Raw genomic sequence first — 18942 nt, forward strand, 5'->3', positions numbered from 1 at the left:
TATGACTGTTTTACACACAACTGTTACAGCATCCCCATGGTCACATGATCCAAATTCAGGGGCTTGGCAACTGGTTCATATTTATGACGGTTGCAGTGTCCTGTGGTCACATGATCACTTTTTGCAATCTTCTGACAAGCAAAGTCAATGGGGAAGCCAGACTCACTTAACAACAACTGTGTTACTAACTTAATAATTACAGTGATTCACTTAACTGTGGCAAGAAAGGTTGTAAAATGGGGCAAAACTCACTTAACAACTGTCTCATTTAGCAACAGAAATTTTGGGCTCAATTGTGGTCGTAGGCCAAGGGCTACCTGTGCTCCCTCATTTTATTCAATCCATCCATCTATTCATGCCTTTTCCCCAAAATTCACAGTTTTTTCCAGATATATCCCTGGTTCTTTCGTGATCACAGTTTACTAGAGTGTAATGTGAAATTGTCACAACCTGTGAGTTTCTATTAACAACTTAAATGCCATCAATTCAGATAATGTTGAATCACACTTTCTGGCATGCATGCATGCGCATATATATGTATGTGTATGTGTGTGTGAGAGAGAGAGAGAATGAGAGGGGGAAGAGAAGCAGCATCTATTTCTTTCATTTATTCCTACATTGTACATGTATTCATCAGTTCCCTTCCACAAGATGAAGCCAGTTTCATATCTATTGTAATCTTCATCTTTCACTTATTTTTTTACAATTACACATTTACGTATGTAGGCATGTTTATTCTTTTATATAGTAATTCATGTTCTTTGCATTTCATGTTACAACCTTCTCTATTCAGGGTTCATCAGTGGCCCATGAATATTATCCTTTGCAGCCCATCATGGCTTTGGTTACCACTTTCACATAATGCTTTTAAATTAGATAGAGAAGATTGGGTTATCAGTTCTGATCATGGTAAGGACAAAATGCTGGTCAGTTTTGACAGATTTGGGGGCGATGTCACATGTTCCGACTAATGAAGCACTTCAAAGAACTTTCAGGCATGTTTCCTAAAATCTTTATTGCAGAGCTACAGTTTTGCCGGTCGCCATGATGGACTGGTTGATGCCAGAATCTGAACTTCCTTTCGCTGGCATCAAGCTTTCCTTGCTAAACCCCTCCCTTCTCATGCAGTCACAGGTCACATTATCCAATTAGTGAGAAGGTCAAAAGTTTGCTTCCTCTTTCTTTCCCGGGCTTTTTCCCCCGCCCAGTCTAAGCTAAGTATTAACCCAATAAATGCCAGACAGTTTTGCATATTGTCAAAGCAAGAATATACAGTATTTGTAGCATTGACATCCGGCCCCCCTTACAAGAAAGACAGATCCTGTAAAGTAAACAAAAGCATATGTTAAGTGTTATCTTTCGGTTTGCTGGGGTGTTTCATATGAAACCTTTCGATCAATCTGTTGGCGTTCACTTCACTAGAAGTGAACTTTCCTCAAGCGCAACCTAAGCCCGATATTTGTGCTGTTCTATGCAAGCTAGGATTTTTGATCCAGACTCTGTCTGACAAACCAACATGGTTTCCCACATGCCACTGACTAGGAGATACATGTACTGTACTGCCATGCTGAGGATACTGCTTCCTCTCATAAACAGGGTTTCATTTTAGTAGTCACCTACTTGATCATCTTCCTCATATGTCATAGTCTTGACAATATCAGTCTACTACATCCCCACCCTTGTCTGACTGCTTTCCCAGGACTTACCGAGGAATTTAAAATACAGCAGGTACAAACCATCTCATTTGTTTTCAGTTTTTTACACTTGTGAGTTTCTTGTCCTTTGGGGAAAGCTCAGATATAAGCAGGGTATCTATACCTAATAGCTCAATTTCAAGCCTTTGTTACTGAATGAGGCTTTAGTAGCACTTTATAAGAATGGCTTCATTGTAATGTAGCTTTGCTTGTACAACCAGATTACTTTCCTTCATATCCTAAGTAAAATTTTCCACCTGCAAGCTCACTAAAATTTAAGTCTTTCTGAGATACATATAGATATGAGTGTGTATATTTTCTGCCTCTGATTGCTTCCATCTTTGCCAACACACCTGCACACAAGATAAATATATCTCTCATACAAATAAAATTACAGACTGCTGAATGGCAACAATTTAATAAAAATGTGAACAGTTAAATAAATAAAGGAAGTTGAGCTCATAATACTTCTGGGTGAAATTTCACTAGGTCACTAAGCAGAAGAGACTTAAGAGCAGCATCTTAGGTTATTTTTCTCTGAGATACACACCATCCTCCCACCTGTGCTGCATATACTGTAGGGATTTAAAGTGCAAAAATGGCTAATTTTAGAAAAGTTAACCAAGCAGAAACCAAAATTGAAACATATAGTTTAAAGATGCTTAAATGAGTTCAACTGTGTAGCTGTAGTGTTATGATCTACTTCCTTTATAGGTTCCTAATTCAGATGTTAGAGAAGTGGTGTTTAATATGTCTAGTTTAGTATATCTACTTTAACGAAGAGAAGGATGAGGGGGGACATGATAGCAGTGTTCCAGTATCTCAGAGGTTGCCACAAGGAAGAGGGAGTCAAGCTATTCTCCAAATCATCTGAGGGCAGGACAAGAAGCAACGGATGGAAACTAATCAAGGAGAGAAGCAACCTAGAACCAAGGAGAAATTTCCTGACAGTTAGAACAATTAATCAGTGGAACAACCTGCCTCCAGAAGTGGTGAATGCTCCAACACTGGTAGTGTTAAGAAGAGACTGGACAGACATTTGTCTGAAATGGTATAGGGTTTCCTGCCTGAGCAGGGGGTTGGACTAGATTACCTCCAAGGTCCCTTTCAACTTTATTATTATAATAAAACAAAACTTTTAAAAGATGATAATTCTTTCCACTGCCACTATTATACAGATTGAAGACTTTGTTTATTTTTTAAAGGACTTGGATGACATGTTTGTAAGCAAATTAGAGGGACATGTGGAGAAGAGGATTTCTTGTCAAGATTCTTGCTGAAGCCTCTCTTAGCCCTGCTGCTATTTTTGAAAGATCTGAAGACCCTTGACATTACAAATAGTCCTTGACTTACAACCATTCATTAGTAACTGTTGGAAGAACAACAGCATTGAAAAAAAGTTACAACCAGTCCTTGTACTTAAGACCTTTGTAGCATCCCTATGTGACCATGATCAAAATTCAAGCGTTTGGTAACCAGCATTATTTATGGTGGTTGCAGCATACCAGGATCATGTAATTGCCATTTCCAAGCTTCTCAGCTGGCTTCTGACAAGCAAAATCAATGGGGAAAAGCATATTCACTTAACAAAAGTGTATTTCACTTAACAACTGCAGTGTTAAGTGCATGGTATAAAAAGGTCTTAAAAATCAGGAACAACTCCCTTAACCGCTTTGCTTAACAAGAGAAATTCAGGTCCCAATTGTAGTCATAAGTCAGGGACTAACCTGTGCTACACTGGTGCAGAGAAAGATAACTTTTTCTTTCCACTGAACCTTCTTGAATTTGCCTGCCCTTGAGATGAAACAGTTTACTTTTGTTTGCAAAATGTGCAGCAGACATGTCAAACTCGTGATGTCTCGGGACTGTTTTGCCATTGCTGACAATGGGGTGGGTGTGGCTTTCGCGTGATGCCTCCGGCCCATGGGCTGGCAGTTTGACACCCCTGATTGTATACAGTCACAGTGCTTCATATAGTGACCTTAGGAAAACATTTTTTCCAACCCTTCCTGATATTGTTAACATTTTTTCCAACCCTTCCCGATATTGTTAACTTGTCTTCCATTTTGTAACTGTTTTCAAGTTACACTGCACATAAAGGAGGTTCTGTTATATCCCTGGGTGAGATTAACCGAACTTTATTTAGAATTGAAAGGAAAGAATTCCTTCTGTGTACTACTAGCTGAGGTTTACTCATAAATACTTCTAAAGCTCCTGTTAATCCCCTTAAAACCCAAAAGGAATCTTTGCAGGTTTTCATTATTCCACTTCAGAAAACATCATGTGTCAATTGGAATCCTTTATCCCTTCTGGGGTCTAGGGAACACGGAGAGCAGTGGGGGTTAATCCAGTTGCATTGGAAGGTGTAGATGTTTTGTGCTTTATAAACTTTTTCTGTAACGTAATGATGGCTGTTGTGTTTTATGCCATGTGTTAACAGAAAAATATGAAATTGTTAAGGATGCAGAATGGAAAGAACAAGTATACCTAAGGTGAATTTGGCTCATTGTCATTTTGGATTAAGAGAGACAATTTAACTTTTATTAACGGTTGATACAGTCTTATTGCCTCCAGCCAGAGTAACAGTTGCCAGATTGTAAAAGAATTGTCTATGATTGGATATTACTATTATTTCAGATTTAATGTTCTGATGATTAATGATCTGTTCTACGTAAGGTCCTCAACCTCCTGCTTTCCTGATTGATAAAACATACATATTTAACAATAAATACTATCTGTGAAATGTTAATTTCTTAAAATCATAACAAATAATGGTTACATATAAAATTATCACATCTCTAATTCCCGAATGCTTGTTTGAATAACCAAGTTTTTAACAACTTTCTTAAAGTAATCTTATTAAAAATTACAGTTGCAACATAAAAACTAATACAAACTAAAATAAAAAAAATATAAATGAAAAAAAATGAAGGTGCTGAAAGGGAAGAAAACAGCTCTTAAACTTGTAGTTAAAACTTTTTTTGTTAATGGTCAAAGGAAACTTACCCAGTGCTATAAAATTTGCTGATCCAAAGAATTCTAGTAGCTGAAAAGTAGTTTACAAGCAATTTCCAAAAGTAATTAGGAAAGGAAACATGCAGACTTAAACCTCCTTTCAAAGGTGCCAGCCTCAATTTGAGCAAGATGGCTAGTCTCTCATCTCCCAGATTTCTAAACCCACAGAGACTGTTACTTTCAGTTTCTCCATGAGGAGGAGCTCTTTGGAGCACTGGTGAGCTATCTCAAGGCATTCAGTCTGCCATTTCTTCTCCTTAAAGTTTTTAGCAATTTTTAAAATATGAATGATTATACAGGTTTCATATCTGAGGGCAAATGGCAAAGAACTCCATCTTCAGGCCTCCTTTTGCTGTATGTTAAAGATAATAGTAGTAGTAGTAGTAGTAGTAGTAGTAGTAGTAGTAGTAGTAGTAGTAGCAGCAGCAGTAAAGTTGGAAGGGACCTTGGAGGTCATCTAGTCCAATCCCCTGCTCAGGCAGGAAACCCTATACCATTTGGATGGTTATTGTCCTACTTAAATCTTTTTAATTCTTTCTTTAGCTCCACCCCCACATGTACCAATGGTCTCTCCATGCTGAAACTGATAATACATGATTAAAGTAGAAGCAACCCAAAATGAGAAGAGATGCTTGTAGCATGCATTCATTACTATTCTGTTGCAGGTTAAGGTAATCATTATTGCATTAACTTAGAGCAAATGTCCAAGAGATGGATGAAACTTTGGCAAGTTCTGCGCTCATCAGCTGATTGCATGCATTTCATATTCTGCTAAATAAGCACATTATTATTTCATCTCACCAGATTGCTGCAAAGGTACTTAAAATATTATATAAATATACAGTGTTTGCAATTTTTTTAAAGTGAGATATACCAAAAACACCTGCAGTTTTTGTGTTAATTTGCAGTCATTGTCACAATAGTGACCCATTGCAGAATTGGACAGTATTCCTTTCACAGTGCTTTTCAGTTTTCAGAGGTTTTTTTCCTTGCCATGAGTCATTGGAAAAGGCTGTTTGGAAGAAGACTGGAAGTCATCCTTTGGTCTCTCCTTTTGACTGTTTCCTAGGGATGGGTGAAATTTCACCACAGGTAAAAAAAAAAAAAAGTTTGTTCCAAGTGGAGCATTAATTTAGGCTTTCCCCAGGTGATAACAGTGATCAGAGCAATTGTGCTAGGGAAATCAATAAGTTGTAATGCATGAACAAATAGGTGAGGTGTAGAATACCTAGAGATCAATAGAGGATGTGAATTATTCCATAGTGTGAAGATGTGAGGGGGTATAGTTGTATGTCTCTGCCTTTTTTATGCTATGTGAAAAACAGGAATGATTCAAGACAGAAATTCTCCTTAATAAATGAAATACCTATGATTGGGCACTCCTGTTCTCTATGATATTCAGGGCACAAACAAATATAACCAGTACATCATCCCACATCCATTCTAAATTACATTATTTGGGTTGTCCAAATATTGATATGTGAATATATTGGTGGTCACATTGCAAGCAGAGTGAAAATCACTTAGTTAAAAGTGATTTACAGATAGAGAATTACTTCATTAGATAAGGCCAGATGTAGAAACTCCACAGGTAGCTAAAATAGCCAGTGTCAATAAAAGTATAACAACAGAATATTGCATGTCTGATTGTATTGTGTTTATAATTATACTTCAGTTGAATTAGGAAGATGTCTGAGCCACTTCCAGATTCTATTTAGATGTTCATGGTTTAGAACAAGTGTTATTCTTTCTCAAATTGGCAGTGGAGTTTGCATATCTCTGTCAAGGTTATCGTCCTTATTCTCCACAGTAACTCTCTGGGTCCTATGCTGTGATCCTCATTATTTTTCCTCTCAACCGTTTGTAACTAATTTTTATTTTTCACCAGAGAAGGAACTTGTAATCTTGAATATAAAATTAGTACCAAAGCGAAGGAGTTATACTAAAATCACCTTACTTATATGGTGCCATTTTTCAGAAGAAATAACAGCTGGCCAAAGCAAAACTGAGTAAAAACCTTTATAAAGCATGAGGCATCAGGCCTGAGAAGTTGCTAAAATGCTTATTTTGAGAAATTGGAAGAGTAGCAATGTTCCTAATGTCGAGGATTGGATTGAAAAAAATGTGTGGCTTGCCTGTTTTTGAAAAGGCAATTTTACCTACTAATAACAAAATGCTTAGTGTATTTCTCTATGGCACAGATTTTATATTTTGCAATCTTTAGAAAATTATTAATTACTTTTCACATCAAGGTAGACTTGAAAATGCAGGTAGCCTTTGACTTACAACTATTTGTTTAATGACTACTTGAAGTTACAGTGGCACTGATAAAACTGACTTATGACTGTTTTTCACACTTATGACCACTGCAGCATCCCTTGGCCACTGACTCGTATTTATGATGGTCATGTGATTGCTTTTTGCAACCTTCTGACAATGGGGAAGCCAGATTCACTTAACAACTATGTTACTAGCTTAACAACTGCAGTGATTCACTTAGCAAATGTGGCAAGAAAGTCATAAAATGGGGCAAAACTCACTTAACAATTGTCCTGCTTGGGAATGGAAATTTTGGGCTCGGTTGTGGTCATGAGTCGAGGGCTACCTGTATTTTGATATTATTTATATAATATAGGTAGTTTCTCTCCCTTTCAGTTTGAATGTGCGTGTTTAGTTTTTTGTGGTTTTTATTTCTTTCCTCTTTTTTGCATTTTGTAATTTTTCTATTTCTGTCCATAAAACTCATTAATATAAAATATTTAGATTTAAAATATGTAAGAAAAAGACAAAAAAAATTAAATACATAAAATAGACAGAATAAAGGATGAGTCTCCCAGATTTTTTTTTTTTAAATACTGAAGGAAATGTATAAAGAATTATACCTGCTACCTTTGCAGTGATAAACGTGCCCCTAGACTGTACCATTTCAGGCAGAACTTACATAATTAAACTCTGCCTTTCCAATATATTTTCCTATATGTGTAAGACTAGTCATCAGAGAGTACGCTAGAATCCATCGGTAGCTGGAATCAAATAATCAAGCAGAAAACATAGGCTGAAACTTGGCAGAATAATGAATATTTTCCTGCTGGGTTCATTTTCTCACTCCCCACCTGTTTGGATGCTCATAGTTTAAAGTTGGACTAAGGTATGACTATGTTGTCTACCTTTTAGTATCTCAAGCTAGATTAGAAATATTTACAAATAGCATGTTGACTTCATAAAATAATATATCATTCAGAATGATGAGCTGTGATATTAAATGTAATGAAGCTGTGAAACAAAACAAATTTGTTTCATAACATTGCCAACTGTTTCAAGCTGTAAGATTTTCCTGTCTGGGTATTTAGAAAGGAAAAAAAATGAATGAATGGAGAAAGAAGAAGAGGGCTGGTAGTGGGAGACACTGCAATGAGGGAAAAGCAGACCTGTGAATAAAATGCAAGGGAAAAGGCCGGGAAGACAAGGCAAAACAAGACAATTAACAGACCCTGGGAAATGTGAATCCTTAGACTTCAGTAACAGAATCTGGGTGACTTACGGGGCCTTTACAGTGAAACATCTGGAAGCAATATGTAGCCTGCTGTCTGTGGATTATATCTCTCTATTACTCATACATTTACAAGGACTGTGGCAGTTTAGCAATGCAACTATTGAGAATTACATAATGGAGGGAAAGATTGGAATTCAGATGGTTGCAGGAACAATGAACCATTTCTAGGAAATTACTTCTGCATTGGTTGCTTTTTTCAATAACTAAATAATTGCTTTATACTTGATAGTGTTTTCTAATTGCTGGAAGAAGATAGAAGATTTGCAGCATCAAAGAAAAAGCAATAATTATGTAGTAAATTATATAATAGGTAGTCCTCGACTTACAACTGTTCATTGTACTTTTGAAGTTACAATGGAACTGAAAATGCGATCACCGGTTCTCATACTTACAACCATTGCCGCATCCTCATAATCACATGATAAAAATTTGGGTGTTTGGCAACTGGCATATATTTATGAGGGTTCCACTGTCCTGGGGTCATGTGATCACAATTTGCAACCTTCCCAGCTGGCTTCTGACAAAGTCAATAGGGAGGTCAGATTTGTTTAACAACCACATGATTCTCTTAACAACTGCAATGATTCCCTTTACAACTATGGCAAAAATTGTAATATCAAGCACGACTCACTTAAGAACTGCCTTGCCTAGCTACAGAAATGTTGGGCTCAGTTGTGGTTGTATGTTGAGGACTACCTATATAGACTATGATTTTATTTATTTTTTATGAACTATGTTCATTCAAATAAATTTTTGGCTCCATAATCAAGCCTTTAAACCACTGACACTTAAGATATCAATTGTTTATCCTTATTAATGGCTATTGTAATTATTGGTCTTTATCAAAGTACATATTGACATTTTTTGGTTTATTTATTAGCAATTATTCTTGCATGTTTGCAAAAATCAATAACGTACAGATTTTCTTCAATTTACTACTGGTTGCTTAGCGACCATTTTAAGTTACAATGGACCTTCCCAGGGGTACTTTTGACTTGTTTCCAAAGTTCTGAGGCTGCCCCCCCCCCCCCGATTGCATTTTGGGCACCTGGCAACTGGCTTTCATTTATGACTATTTGCAGAGTCCTATGGTCATGCACCTGCATTTTATGATGTTTGTGCTGAAAACTGGCATTTACTTCTGGTTTTCAGCAAAACTGGCCCATAGCAAACAATACATTTGCGTGATGACTGTGGCATTACAACCATATTCACTTAACGACTTGTGCAAAAAAGATCATAAAATCTGATCGGTCACATGGGTGGCCTGCTTTATGATAGTCATGATTTACAACAATGATGCTCAGGCCCCATTATGGCTGTAAGTCGAGGTCTATATATATGTTACTAGTACTGCTGTTGTCAGCAAAGACAACAGTAACCTTCAAAGTAACCTTTGAACCCCTTATGTGGAGAGTGTATGCTCATTCCCACAATTTGTTTCAGCTTCCATTACAACTTGCTTAGTGTTGGAAGGGTCAGACACTTCCTCATCTGCTTTTTACATTGTCTCCATAAATCAAATTTATTATAAAATTACCATCATCATTTTAGTCTCATTATTTTTATCTGATTATTTCTGTAGCTTTTACCCTGCTTCCATCCTTGTTTGATTCTGTTGCTCTTGGGAAGTTAATATTATCCAATGAGTCATTTTTAAAAATATTTTTTATTTCCCTTAATTTACAAAAGGGAGAGAGGGGTGAAAGAAAAAAGTGAAAAAATGACAAAGATAAACTGAAGAAATAAAACAATATCACTGAGTCTAATTTTTAAACACATCATTAAGTGCTGACCCTATGGAGTACTATTGATCCGTTTTTCCGCTATGTTAGTAAAGACCCAGTTCATTAAAAGACGTATCAGCAATCAAAGGGAGCAAATCTGAGGTCTCACTGACTTTCCAATATAGACTTATTATATCTTAACCTTGCAAAATATTCAACACAGTCTCTCATGATATCCTCTTTAATGAAACAATAAAACAAGGCTTAGATTTATTTTTTTATTTTTTAAAAAAACAAGTTTTATAGATTTTTTCTTTTTACAACCAGGTGCTTAAGAAACGTGGTGATAAGGTAATCAATTATCCAAAAGCAATATCATACATATGTAATTCAGATTAAATCATTAAAAACTCCCTCTCTATTCCCTCAAATAATATAATATATTCAAATTAATGTATTTTTCAATAAAGTTCAATCAATCAAAAGAATCATTAATAACATTTCATCTATATAAATCCAGATCCTGTATTGAGCTTTATTATTTACAATTACCATATTCCAATTTAGTTTAGATAAACATATTGTTAATACTTCAGGTGTCTCTCCTTTCCCTTTTTCCTTAACATAATCAGTGACTCATTTATTAATATTGTTACCTCTTTTATAAAAAATCCCTCTTATTCTCCTTCCATTACAAAATAACTATCCTTCCTAAAAACAAGAATATTACTCCAAAAAATACATTTCTACTCTATTTTAAATCTACTGTATAATCTATCAATCAATATTTATGTAAAACTCTTGTAACCTCCTCAGTAAAATTTAAATTCAATCCAAATAATTGTTATATCCACAACAAACATATTAATACAAAAAGAAAAACATCTTCTCACTAAGTTCACATATTTAATTAATCTTTATTCAATCAGGATCTCTAACGTCTTATTTAGCAATCTTAAACCTTGAATCAATCAATGTCTAAAAAGCCTTTTAAACCCATTGTGTACAGTTTTAGGTCACACTCTTAAATCTTATTCTAGCTTTCTTTTTGTGCCAAGCAGGTTTCCATAACAAAGCATCTATATCAACAAATAAGTCTCTCTTTATTCCTTGTGGTATCATTTGAGTCAAGAAAGAGCGTCCCCTCCTCTGTTTTAGAGACCTGACTCCTTTGTGGATAATCCCTTGATGTTTTAAATGTTCAAATCTCGACATTTGAATCTGCTGAGTAAGACACTCAATTATGTCCAGTTTTGTGGTTAGTAGTTGGTTATCAAAATTGCCATAATCCTCAATCAGTTGTATTTGCACACCCATTTCTGTTAATTTTAAAGTTGTGGATGGTTTAGTTACAGTTATTTTTTGGTCATCAGGAATCTCAATAGATTGTACATAGAATAAGATAGAATCTTCTTTAGTGTTGATTAATTCCTCTTATATTGTTTTTTGGTCTGTAGAATAGTCAGATGAAATCTGAAGGTCGGTTTGTAAATTTGAAGTAAATTTCTTTTTTTATTTCTATGGTACTCTTTTTTATTTGCAGACATATTTGCTCAGTGGCTTCATAAATTTTTTCCAATATAAGTTTACAGTTGAGTTGTGAATAGAATTTCTCCATTTCAATAGTAACTAGAAACACTCCTGTTATCTTTTAGTGGAGACTGTATTTAATAACATTTAGCCAGTGTCCACCCCCACAAATTTAACAGCTGTAAAATTTCTTTGTCTTTTCCCTTTTATGATGATCTGAAAGTCAAAGCCAATCTCAGCATCAGACAGAGAAAAAAGACAGTTGCAACTAAATCCAGTAATAAAGTTCAATAATAAATTTTTTTCAAGACCCCAAAGTAAATAGAAATAAAAAATAGTCAATTGAAGTTAATTTTCATTCCATTTCAAAGCTTCTCTTCCCTCACTAACAAATGCCATTCTCTTAAAACAGGGAAATAGTTCCAAAAAAGAGGAAAGGGCTAAGAGAAGAGAAAAAAAAAGTCTCATCCGGATCAACCATGGTGGTTCTTTGCTTAAATGTTTTTCTGACTTCTGGTTACAGCAGCAAAGAGATTGGCCATTTTACTGGCCAATCTTTTCTCCGTCGGCCCTAAGGAGCAATCTCGGACCGCAGAAGGAGCTGCCACCCTTCCACAGTCGACGAGGATCTCCTCAATGGTAGTCAACCCTCCAGGGTGACTTTTCGACCCGATTAAGGGTCTACCGGCAGAGGGAAAGCAGCCGGTGAAGAGAGAAGTCTCTTCGCATGGCTGCACACGCCGCAATATGGAACCGGAAGTTAGGCTTAGATTATTTTTATTAGTAACTTGAACGGAGGGATCAAAGAAATGATGACCAAATCTGCAGGTGATACAAAAATTAAGAATAGCTAACACTTTAGAAAAGAAAGAGATGATTATAAAATGTCTAGGCAGTATTGAAGAATGAAACAAAATAAACAGGATGATATTTTGAAAGAGAAAACTTGCATTTGGGGCTGGGGATAGGAGATTAAAGGGGTACAGAGGGCAGAGGTTTGATTATAATTATGGATGCTGGCAAAATGATGCCCAGGCTATAAAGGGTCAGAACAATAAAATAATGACTATTCCCTAGAAAAGAGATGAATATGAGCTTTGTGTTAAAAAAAAATGGGTGGCTAGATAAATAGGCAGACAATCATGTATACACCTGTATTTTCTTAATTCAAAAATGGCACGTGGGCTTTTATATCTTTTTAAAGTTTAAAAATAGCAAAAATTAAGAACAAAGAAAAGATTGAATATTAGTGCATGTCTCATGATATACATACTGGGGAGTCAATTGTGTTGTCAGAATCCTGCCTTGTAACCTTTTCTGCAATCGGCCACTCCCTTCCCCTGCAGCTGAAAGGGATTGAATAGGGCCTTACTTCTATCCACCGTGGTGTTAGAGACGGTAAGATGTTAAACATAAAGGACCAAGAGATTAAAAAAGAGCCTTCATAAACCGCAGCTCAGTCCAGGCTGCCAAACGCCTCAGAACAAGGAATTCAAGCAGTTCAAAGAGATTTATTAAACTCAGTAATAAATGAGGACTGAAAATTCCTATTGCGGTTTCCAAATTCTGTACCTCACTTTTAATCCTGGCATTAAACATGGTTTATTGAAGTTGTGTTATGATTCTTGCTTCATGGTTTGTGCCTTGCCATGAGGGGACTTAAACCTTGGCAACATAGCCTCCCTAAAGAGGACTGAACCAAGACATTTTGTTACCTGGCAATATTTTACAGTATTAAATATTTTGGCACCTGAACCAGATAATTCCATAAATGCATTTCTTCTTCCTCATAGAAATACAATAATAAAGAACAGTTTAGCCTTTCAGCGTAGCCTGATAAGGTACTTGAAACACACACACACACACACACACTATAGATTGTAGAAAATCTGCTCCCATTTGGCACCAACACGTATATTTTCAAATACCTGATGAATAGAATAGTATTGCAGTACTCTACATCGAGCGTTGCCTTCTTATACTCATTTGCACAACAATAAATGCAAGGCAGGGACATTTTTACATCTTTTAGACGGTGGGTTGGAGAATGTGTCTGAAGCCTCTGGTACTTGACACACATTAGACTTGCAAGTAATAGTGATTTAAATGTGAACAACAACTAGCATGATGAGATGTCCAACTGAGCATCAAAGAAATAGGAGAAAACAAATTACATCTTCTTGTATTTTACTATGTAGATTGAATCTATTTATTATAAGTATTATAATTCCAGTATGGCTTTGTAGAAATATTCAAATGAATGTGAAATATAAATAATAAAAAAACATAAAAGCATAGGTTTAAAAATCATTTATAAAGTACAAAAGGTGGGGGAAGTTTTGGCTGTCAAAAGGTAAGATCAAAACAATCTGTGCATGTTATGTTAAAATATCTGTTCTGCAGGAGACTCTATTTTCTAATATAGTTCTTTTGAGATCTACAATTTAAGTCAGTGGTTCTCAACCTGTGGGTCGGGACCCCATTTGGGGTCAAATGACCATTTCACGGGGGTCGCCAAACAACGCAGTCTGCCATTTTTTCCCCCTTTTCCTTAGCTGTGCTACTCCCTTTTATTCTATTGGCTTTTAAAGCCAATAGAATAGACTCTCTTGAATAGAGTCTAATTCTATTGGCTTTCAAAAGCCAGTAGGAATTGTCCAGGCTGTCTCTGCCCTGCTGAGCCCGCCAAAAGTCCCATTCTGCAAACGGTGCTGCACCAGTTGAGCAGTCCTCGACTTACGACTGGTTGGGGGTTGCGGCATTAAAAAGGTTGAGAACCACTGATTTAAGTGAATGAGGTTTTGGCAGTTCTTGGAGTCAGGGAAGGAGGTGACTACTTAGATCACAATTGAGTCCAAAATTTCTGTTGTTAAGTGAAGCATTTGTTAAGCGAGTTTTGCCCCATTTTATGACCTTTCTTGTCATAGTTGTTAAGTGATTCACTGCTGTTGATAAGTTAGTAACCTGGTTGTTAAGTGAATCTGGCTTCCCCATTGACTTTGCTTGTCAGAAGGTCACAAAAGATGATCACATGACCTTGGGACACAGCAACGATCAGAAATATGAACTAGTTGCCAAGCATCTGAATTTTGATCATGTGATCATGGGGATGCTGCAAAGGTTATAACTGAAAAATGACCATAAGACACATTTTTCAGTTGTAAGTCGAGGAATACCTGTATCTGGACGATTCTTATACCAATGTTCTCAAGCTTGGAATAGTCCAGACTAATAGATGGAGCTGAGACCTTAAACTTATGTCACTATAAATGACCTGGCAGTGACTAATGAGCACTGAAAGCATTTTGGCTTCCAATCAGTGCGGTTCCATAACCTTCATGAATCCAATTTGTCTTTTTTAAGATGAGGGAGAAATAGTAATTAGTCCTTCCACCCACAACTTGTTCTCAGAAGTAATTTTATCAAGTGTCTTGTTGAGTACAGCTTCTACTGATTGATAGTGCCATCAACTGCAGCTTTTGTTTGCAGCAGCCTTTGGGGAAATGAGCTACAGATTAGGAAGCCACTGGCTGGCCTTGATTTCAGTCTTTTTTAAGGACTAGAATTTGCTTATCTGATCATTCTATGATGCAGTTTTGTTTTGTTACTCTAATACCAATAAGATAATCTTCTTGGCGTATAAAATTCAACAACTCTCCTCACCAGATTTATGCAGACAGTTTTTAGCTTGAGGAATGCTATTTGTTGAAATATACCAATTGATACTATTTTCATAAGTTTCTAAAAATAGAACACAGATTGTTGTTGCAGATTTAAGAGACAACATCTTATGAGGAAAATCAGCACTCTCATATTTTTAAAATAAATATTATCAGTATCAATACTTTACAAATGCAGCAAAATACTTAGTGAGTATTAGAATAGCAAGAAAATGATTATTTAATATTACATGTATTAACAGCTGCAAGAATAGTATTTGCCCAATTTTGGAAAAATGAAAACCTACCATCAGACCAGATTATAATTTTGAAAATCCTAAATTGTGCAGAAATGGACAGATTAACGTTAGAGATGAAGGAGAAAGAAGATTCAATCTTTTATAAAACCTGGGGAAAATTTTATCAGTGGGTTGAAACACGTTAGAATAAGAAGAGATTTTAGAGTTTTACTATATTAAGTATTAAGATTGATGATTGGAAATAGTTGTTATGCTATTAACTATGTTAATTATTTAAAGGAATATTAGTCTTTTACCAAATATCAGTTGTAACTATATCAATTTATTCTTAGAAATTTCTAGTATTATATAAACAATAATACTTAATATGAAGACCTGGACAACAGCTTGTTTGCTGAATTACGTATTTATTGTAGTTATCCACACCCTGTCCCTTTTATCCCGATTTTCCTGTACCTGCAGCGACCCAACCTTTTCCCTACCCATATAAAATCTAATAATATATATATATATATATATATATATATATATATGTATGTATGTATGTATGTATGTATGTATGTGTTATATATATATATATATATATATTATATATATATATATATATATATATATATATGACTCTGAAGAATATAACCTTATAATGTGACACTCTTGGGGTGCCAAACTGCTGGCCCGTGGGCCGGTTTCATCATACCGGAGCCGTGCCCACCCCATTGTCGGCAATGGCAAAAAAGCTTCAATACGTCGCGTGACATCACGTAACGTCGCGAGTTTCACATGTCTGTTCTAGAACTTCCAAAGTGAACTTCCCTGAGGAAAGAAGAGATACAACTAGAAGTCCAACATCATAACCATTTGTCAATATGGAATAACCAGATTCTGGGTTGTGTCTTTGTTATATCTTCACAGAAGTAATTTGCAAATCTTTCATTTCCCTTCCCCTCTTAATGTGCATCTCAGACACCTGATCATTGAGCTGCAAGGGACTCACTTTGATTGGAATAAAAGAGAAACAATATATTAAGTGGGCTGTCTTGCTTGAAGATACAGTAAAGGACTTTCTGTTTATTCCAAGATAGCCTTTATTTAAATCGTTTATATAGTATTTCTTGTTTAGAAAATCCAGATTATAAGAAAGTAGGTTACAGAAAGAGATTCTCTGGTAGCAGCAATATGTGTAGGATAGAAGAGGGGTAGATTATAATTTCTTTACTTTACCTAACAACTTGCTTAGTATCCTTGATTACTGGGGGTGTAGCCTTGTTGCTTGGCCTTTCCACTGCTTAAGATATGTTTGTATGATTTTGTGTGTGTGTGTGTGTGTGTGTGTGAGAGAGAGAGAGAGAGAGAGAGAGAGAGAGAGAACGAACTTATCCCAGGGGTCTTCAAACTTGGCAACTAAGACTTGTCCACCAGTCATAAAAGGGCAAAGTTTGAAGACCCCTAGCCTATGCTAATATTAGCAGATAATGAAATGTATGTATTCAGCTTCAGGGCCAACAACTGCTATGGTTTGGTATTAAAAAAAAAAATTACACATCACTGAAGTATATGCTGTCAGCCCTCTTTCATGGTGTTTGCTTAAGACTTCAGTATTCATTCCATAAATGAAAAGTAATTATATTGAACAAATCACCTTTCCAACAGAGTGAAGAATTCTAATTAATTAATTGAAATGATACCATCCCATCTCATGATTCTGGGTGTTTTACAATAATGTCAAACAGTTGTCTTAAAATACAAACCACAAATAATAATAATTTAAAAAACCAGAACACCAAAGGTGGTCATATTCTCCCCTCCCTGAGCCCAAGAAGAAAGGATCCAAGCCTGTTTCCGAGGGTAAATTGTTCCATAAGATTGGGACTACAACAGAAAAGGCCTGTCTTCTGTTCCATACTGCCTTCACTTCCCAGAGTGTGGCACCCTGATCATGCCCTCTCTTGATAATCTACCAAGATAGGCAGACTAGTTTTGAATAAAGAAGTCCTTAAGTAATTCACTGTCATACCATACAGGACTTACAGGTAATCACCAACACTTTGAATTGGGCCCAGATGCCAATTGGCAATTGATGGAGTAGGTATTTAGTCTGGCTTATTTCTCTTTGTCCAGTCTCTGACAGTCTGATGATACCTCATCCCAAACTGGTAGCTTTATCTTAGCAGTTTCATTCAGATATTAAATTAATTTTTCCATAGGAGACTGTGGGTATTGATGTAATAATAATAGCAAACATCATCTCAATATAAACATCATCTCAATATAGTACTGTTTCATGATTTTAGGGGAAATTTTCCAATGCAAAACAAGTTGTAAGAATTTGAAATATAAAACATTGTTTTACTGCATTCCATGTTACATTGCCATTTCATTTACTGGAAAGACTCTTACTCTCTCTTTCTTTCTTTTCTCCCTCTCTCAGGAATTGTTGGTGCATTTTGATTAAAATCCAACTGCTAAAACAGGTGAAGACAGCAGAAGTTATTCAGAGGCCAGCATCTTCTTTTGTTTCGTGCTGCTGTCAATGAGTGCCTTCTACCTTTAGCAGTGCACAAAAAGCACGCTGTGTCCTTGCACAGATGCCTCTACGGGTCAGTTGCAATGGTTGAATTTGGAATTAAGGGCCAAATGGGTTTGGGGAAAGCTATGCTCTGAAAAAATATGTTGCCAACATCCTTCATCTGATGCTCTTTCATGAAAAGGAGTGCTGCAGGCAAATATTGTTTCTAATATGGAATATTAAACAAAAATATAAAACCAAATGTTCAATGTTATTGTTAGCCAATATTTAATTTGTGTTTCCTCTTTTTTTTTTTTTTTAGAATCACACATCTACAGAATAATGTCTGTATGTATATATGTATGGCTAACCATGGGCAAGGCATTCCAATAAAATAATAAAGAGTGTTTAATGTTTATTTTATATTGTCAGGTTTTCTTTTATTCAAAATTTCAAAAATAACTTAAAAACTGAACATCAATTCTTCTATTGAAGAATCTGATTTCCAGGTAAATTCAAATTTAAATCAGTTACAGGGTGGCTGATCTTAAATTTCCAGGGAAATTTTCACTCATGAGAGGAGGGGTAACTTTAGAACCAGTTTGCTTTAGTGGTTAAGGTAGCAGGCTAGAAAGCAGGTGACCTGAGTTCTAGTCTTGCCTCTCAGCCCAACTCACCTCACAGGGTTGTTGTTATGATGAAAATAGGAGGAAGGTATTTTGGATATATTCACTACTTTGAATAATTTCTAAAAATAATAAAGATGGGAAACAAATAATAAAAATAAAAAAATACTCAGAGGAGCTAGGAGACAGCTTGCATCTTAGGAAATTCTCTTCTATGCTGGAGGCAGCTACAGAATGAACCCAGAGACAAAAATAAACAAACATCCCTTTGCAAATATTATTTCTTTAAAAATATGTCTCTAAACAGGTTGCCTTTGACCGAAATTTGCATTATAGGAGCTCTACATTGTAAAGTTTAGGATGCCAAAGCTT

The 18942-nt window shown here is 35.8% G+C and overlaps 1 protein-coding gene across 2 annotated transcripts in view; it reads left to right on the forward strand.

The window, feature by feature from the left end:
* CHCHD6 (coiled-coil-helix-coiled-coil-helix domain containing 6) overlaps nt 1–18367 on the forward strand; it is a 256299-nt gene extending 237932 nt beyond the window's left edge. Inside the window, exons 8-9 of one of the 2 annotated variants that reach the window (XR_005554026.1) lie at nt 17867–18035; nt 18267–18362. Coding sequence is in view for 1 of the 2 variants with exons in the window: in XM_039321835.1 (XP_039177769.1) it covers nt 17867–17890 (24 nt within the window). In the remaining variant the exon portion in view is untranslated. Of the gene's footprint in view, nt 1–17866 lie in introns of both variants that reach the window. The other variant, XM_039321835.1, reaches the window with a different exon arrangement.
* Nucleotides 18368–18942: the final 575 nt, after the last annotated feature.

Source organism: Crotalus tigris, unplaced genomic scaffold, assembly GCF_016545835.1.
Source record: "Crotalus tigris isolate CLP2741 ecotype Arizona unplaced genomic scaffold, ASM1654583v1 scf7180000023829.5930981, whole genome shotgun sequence".
NCBI classification, from domain to species: Eukaryota; Metazoa; Chordata; class Lepidosauria; order Squamata; family Viperidae; genus Crotalus; species Crotalus tigris.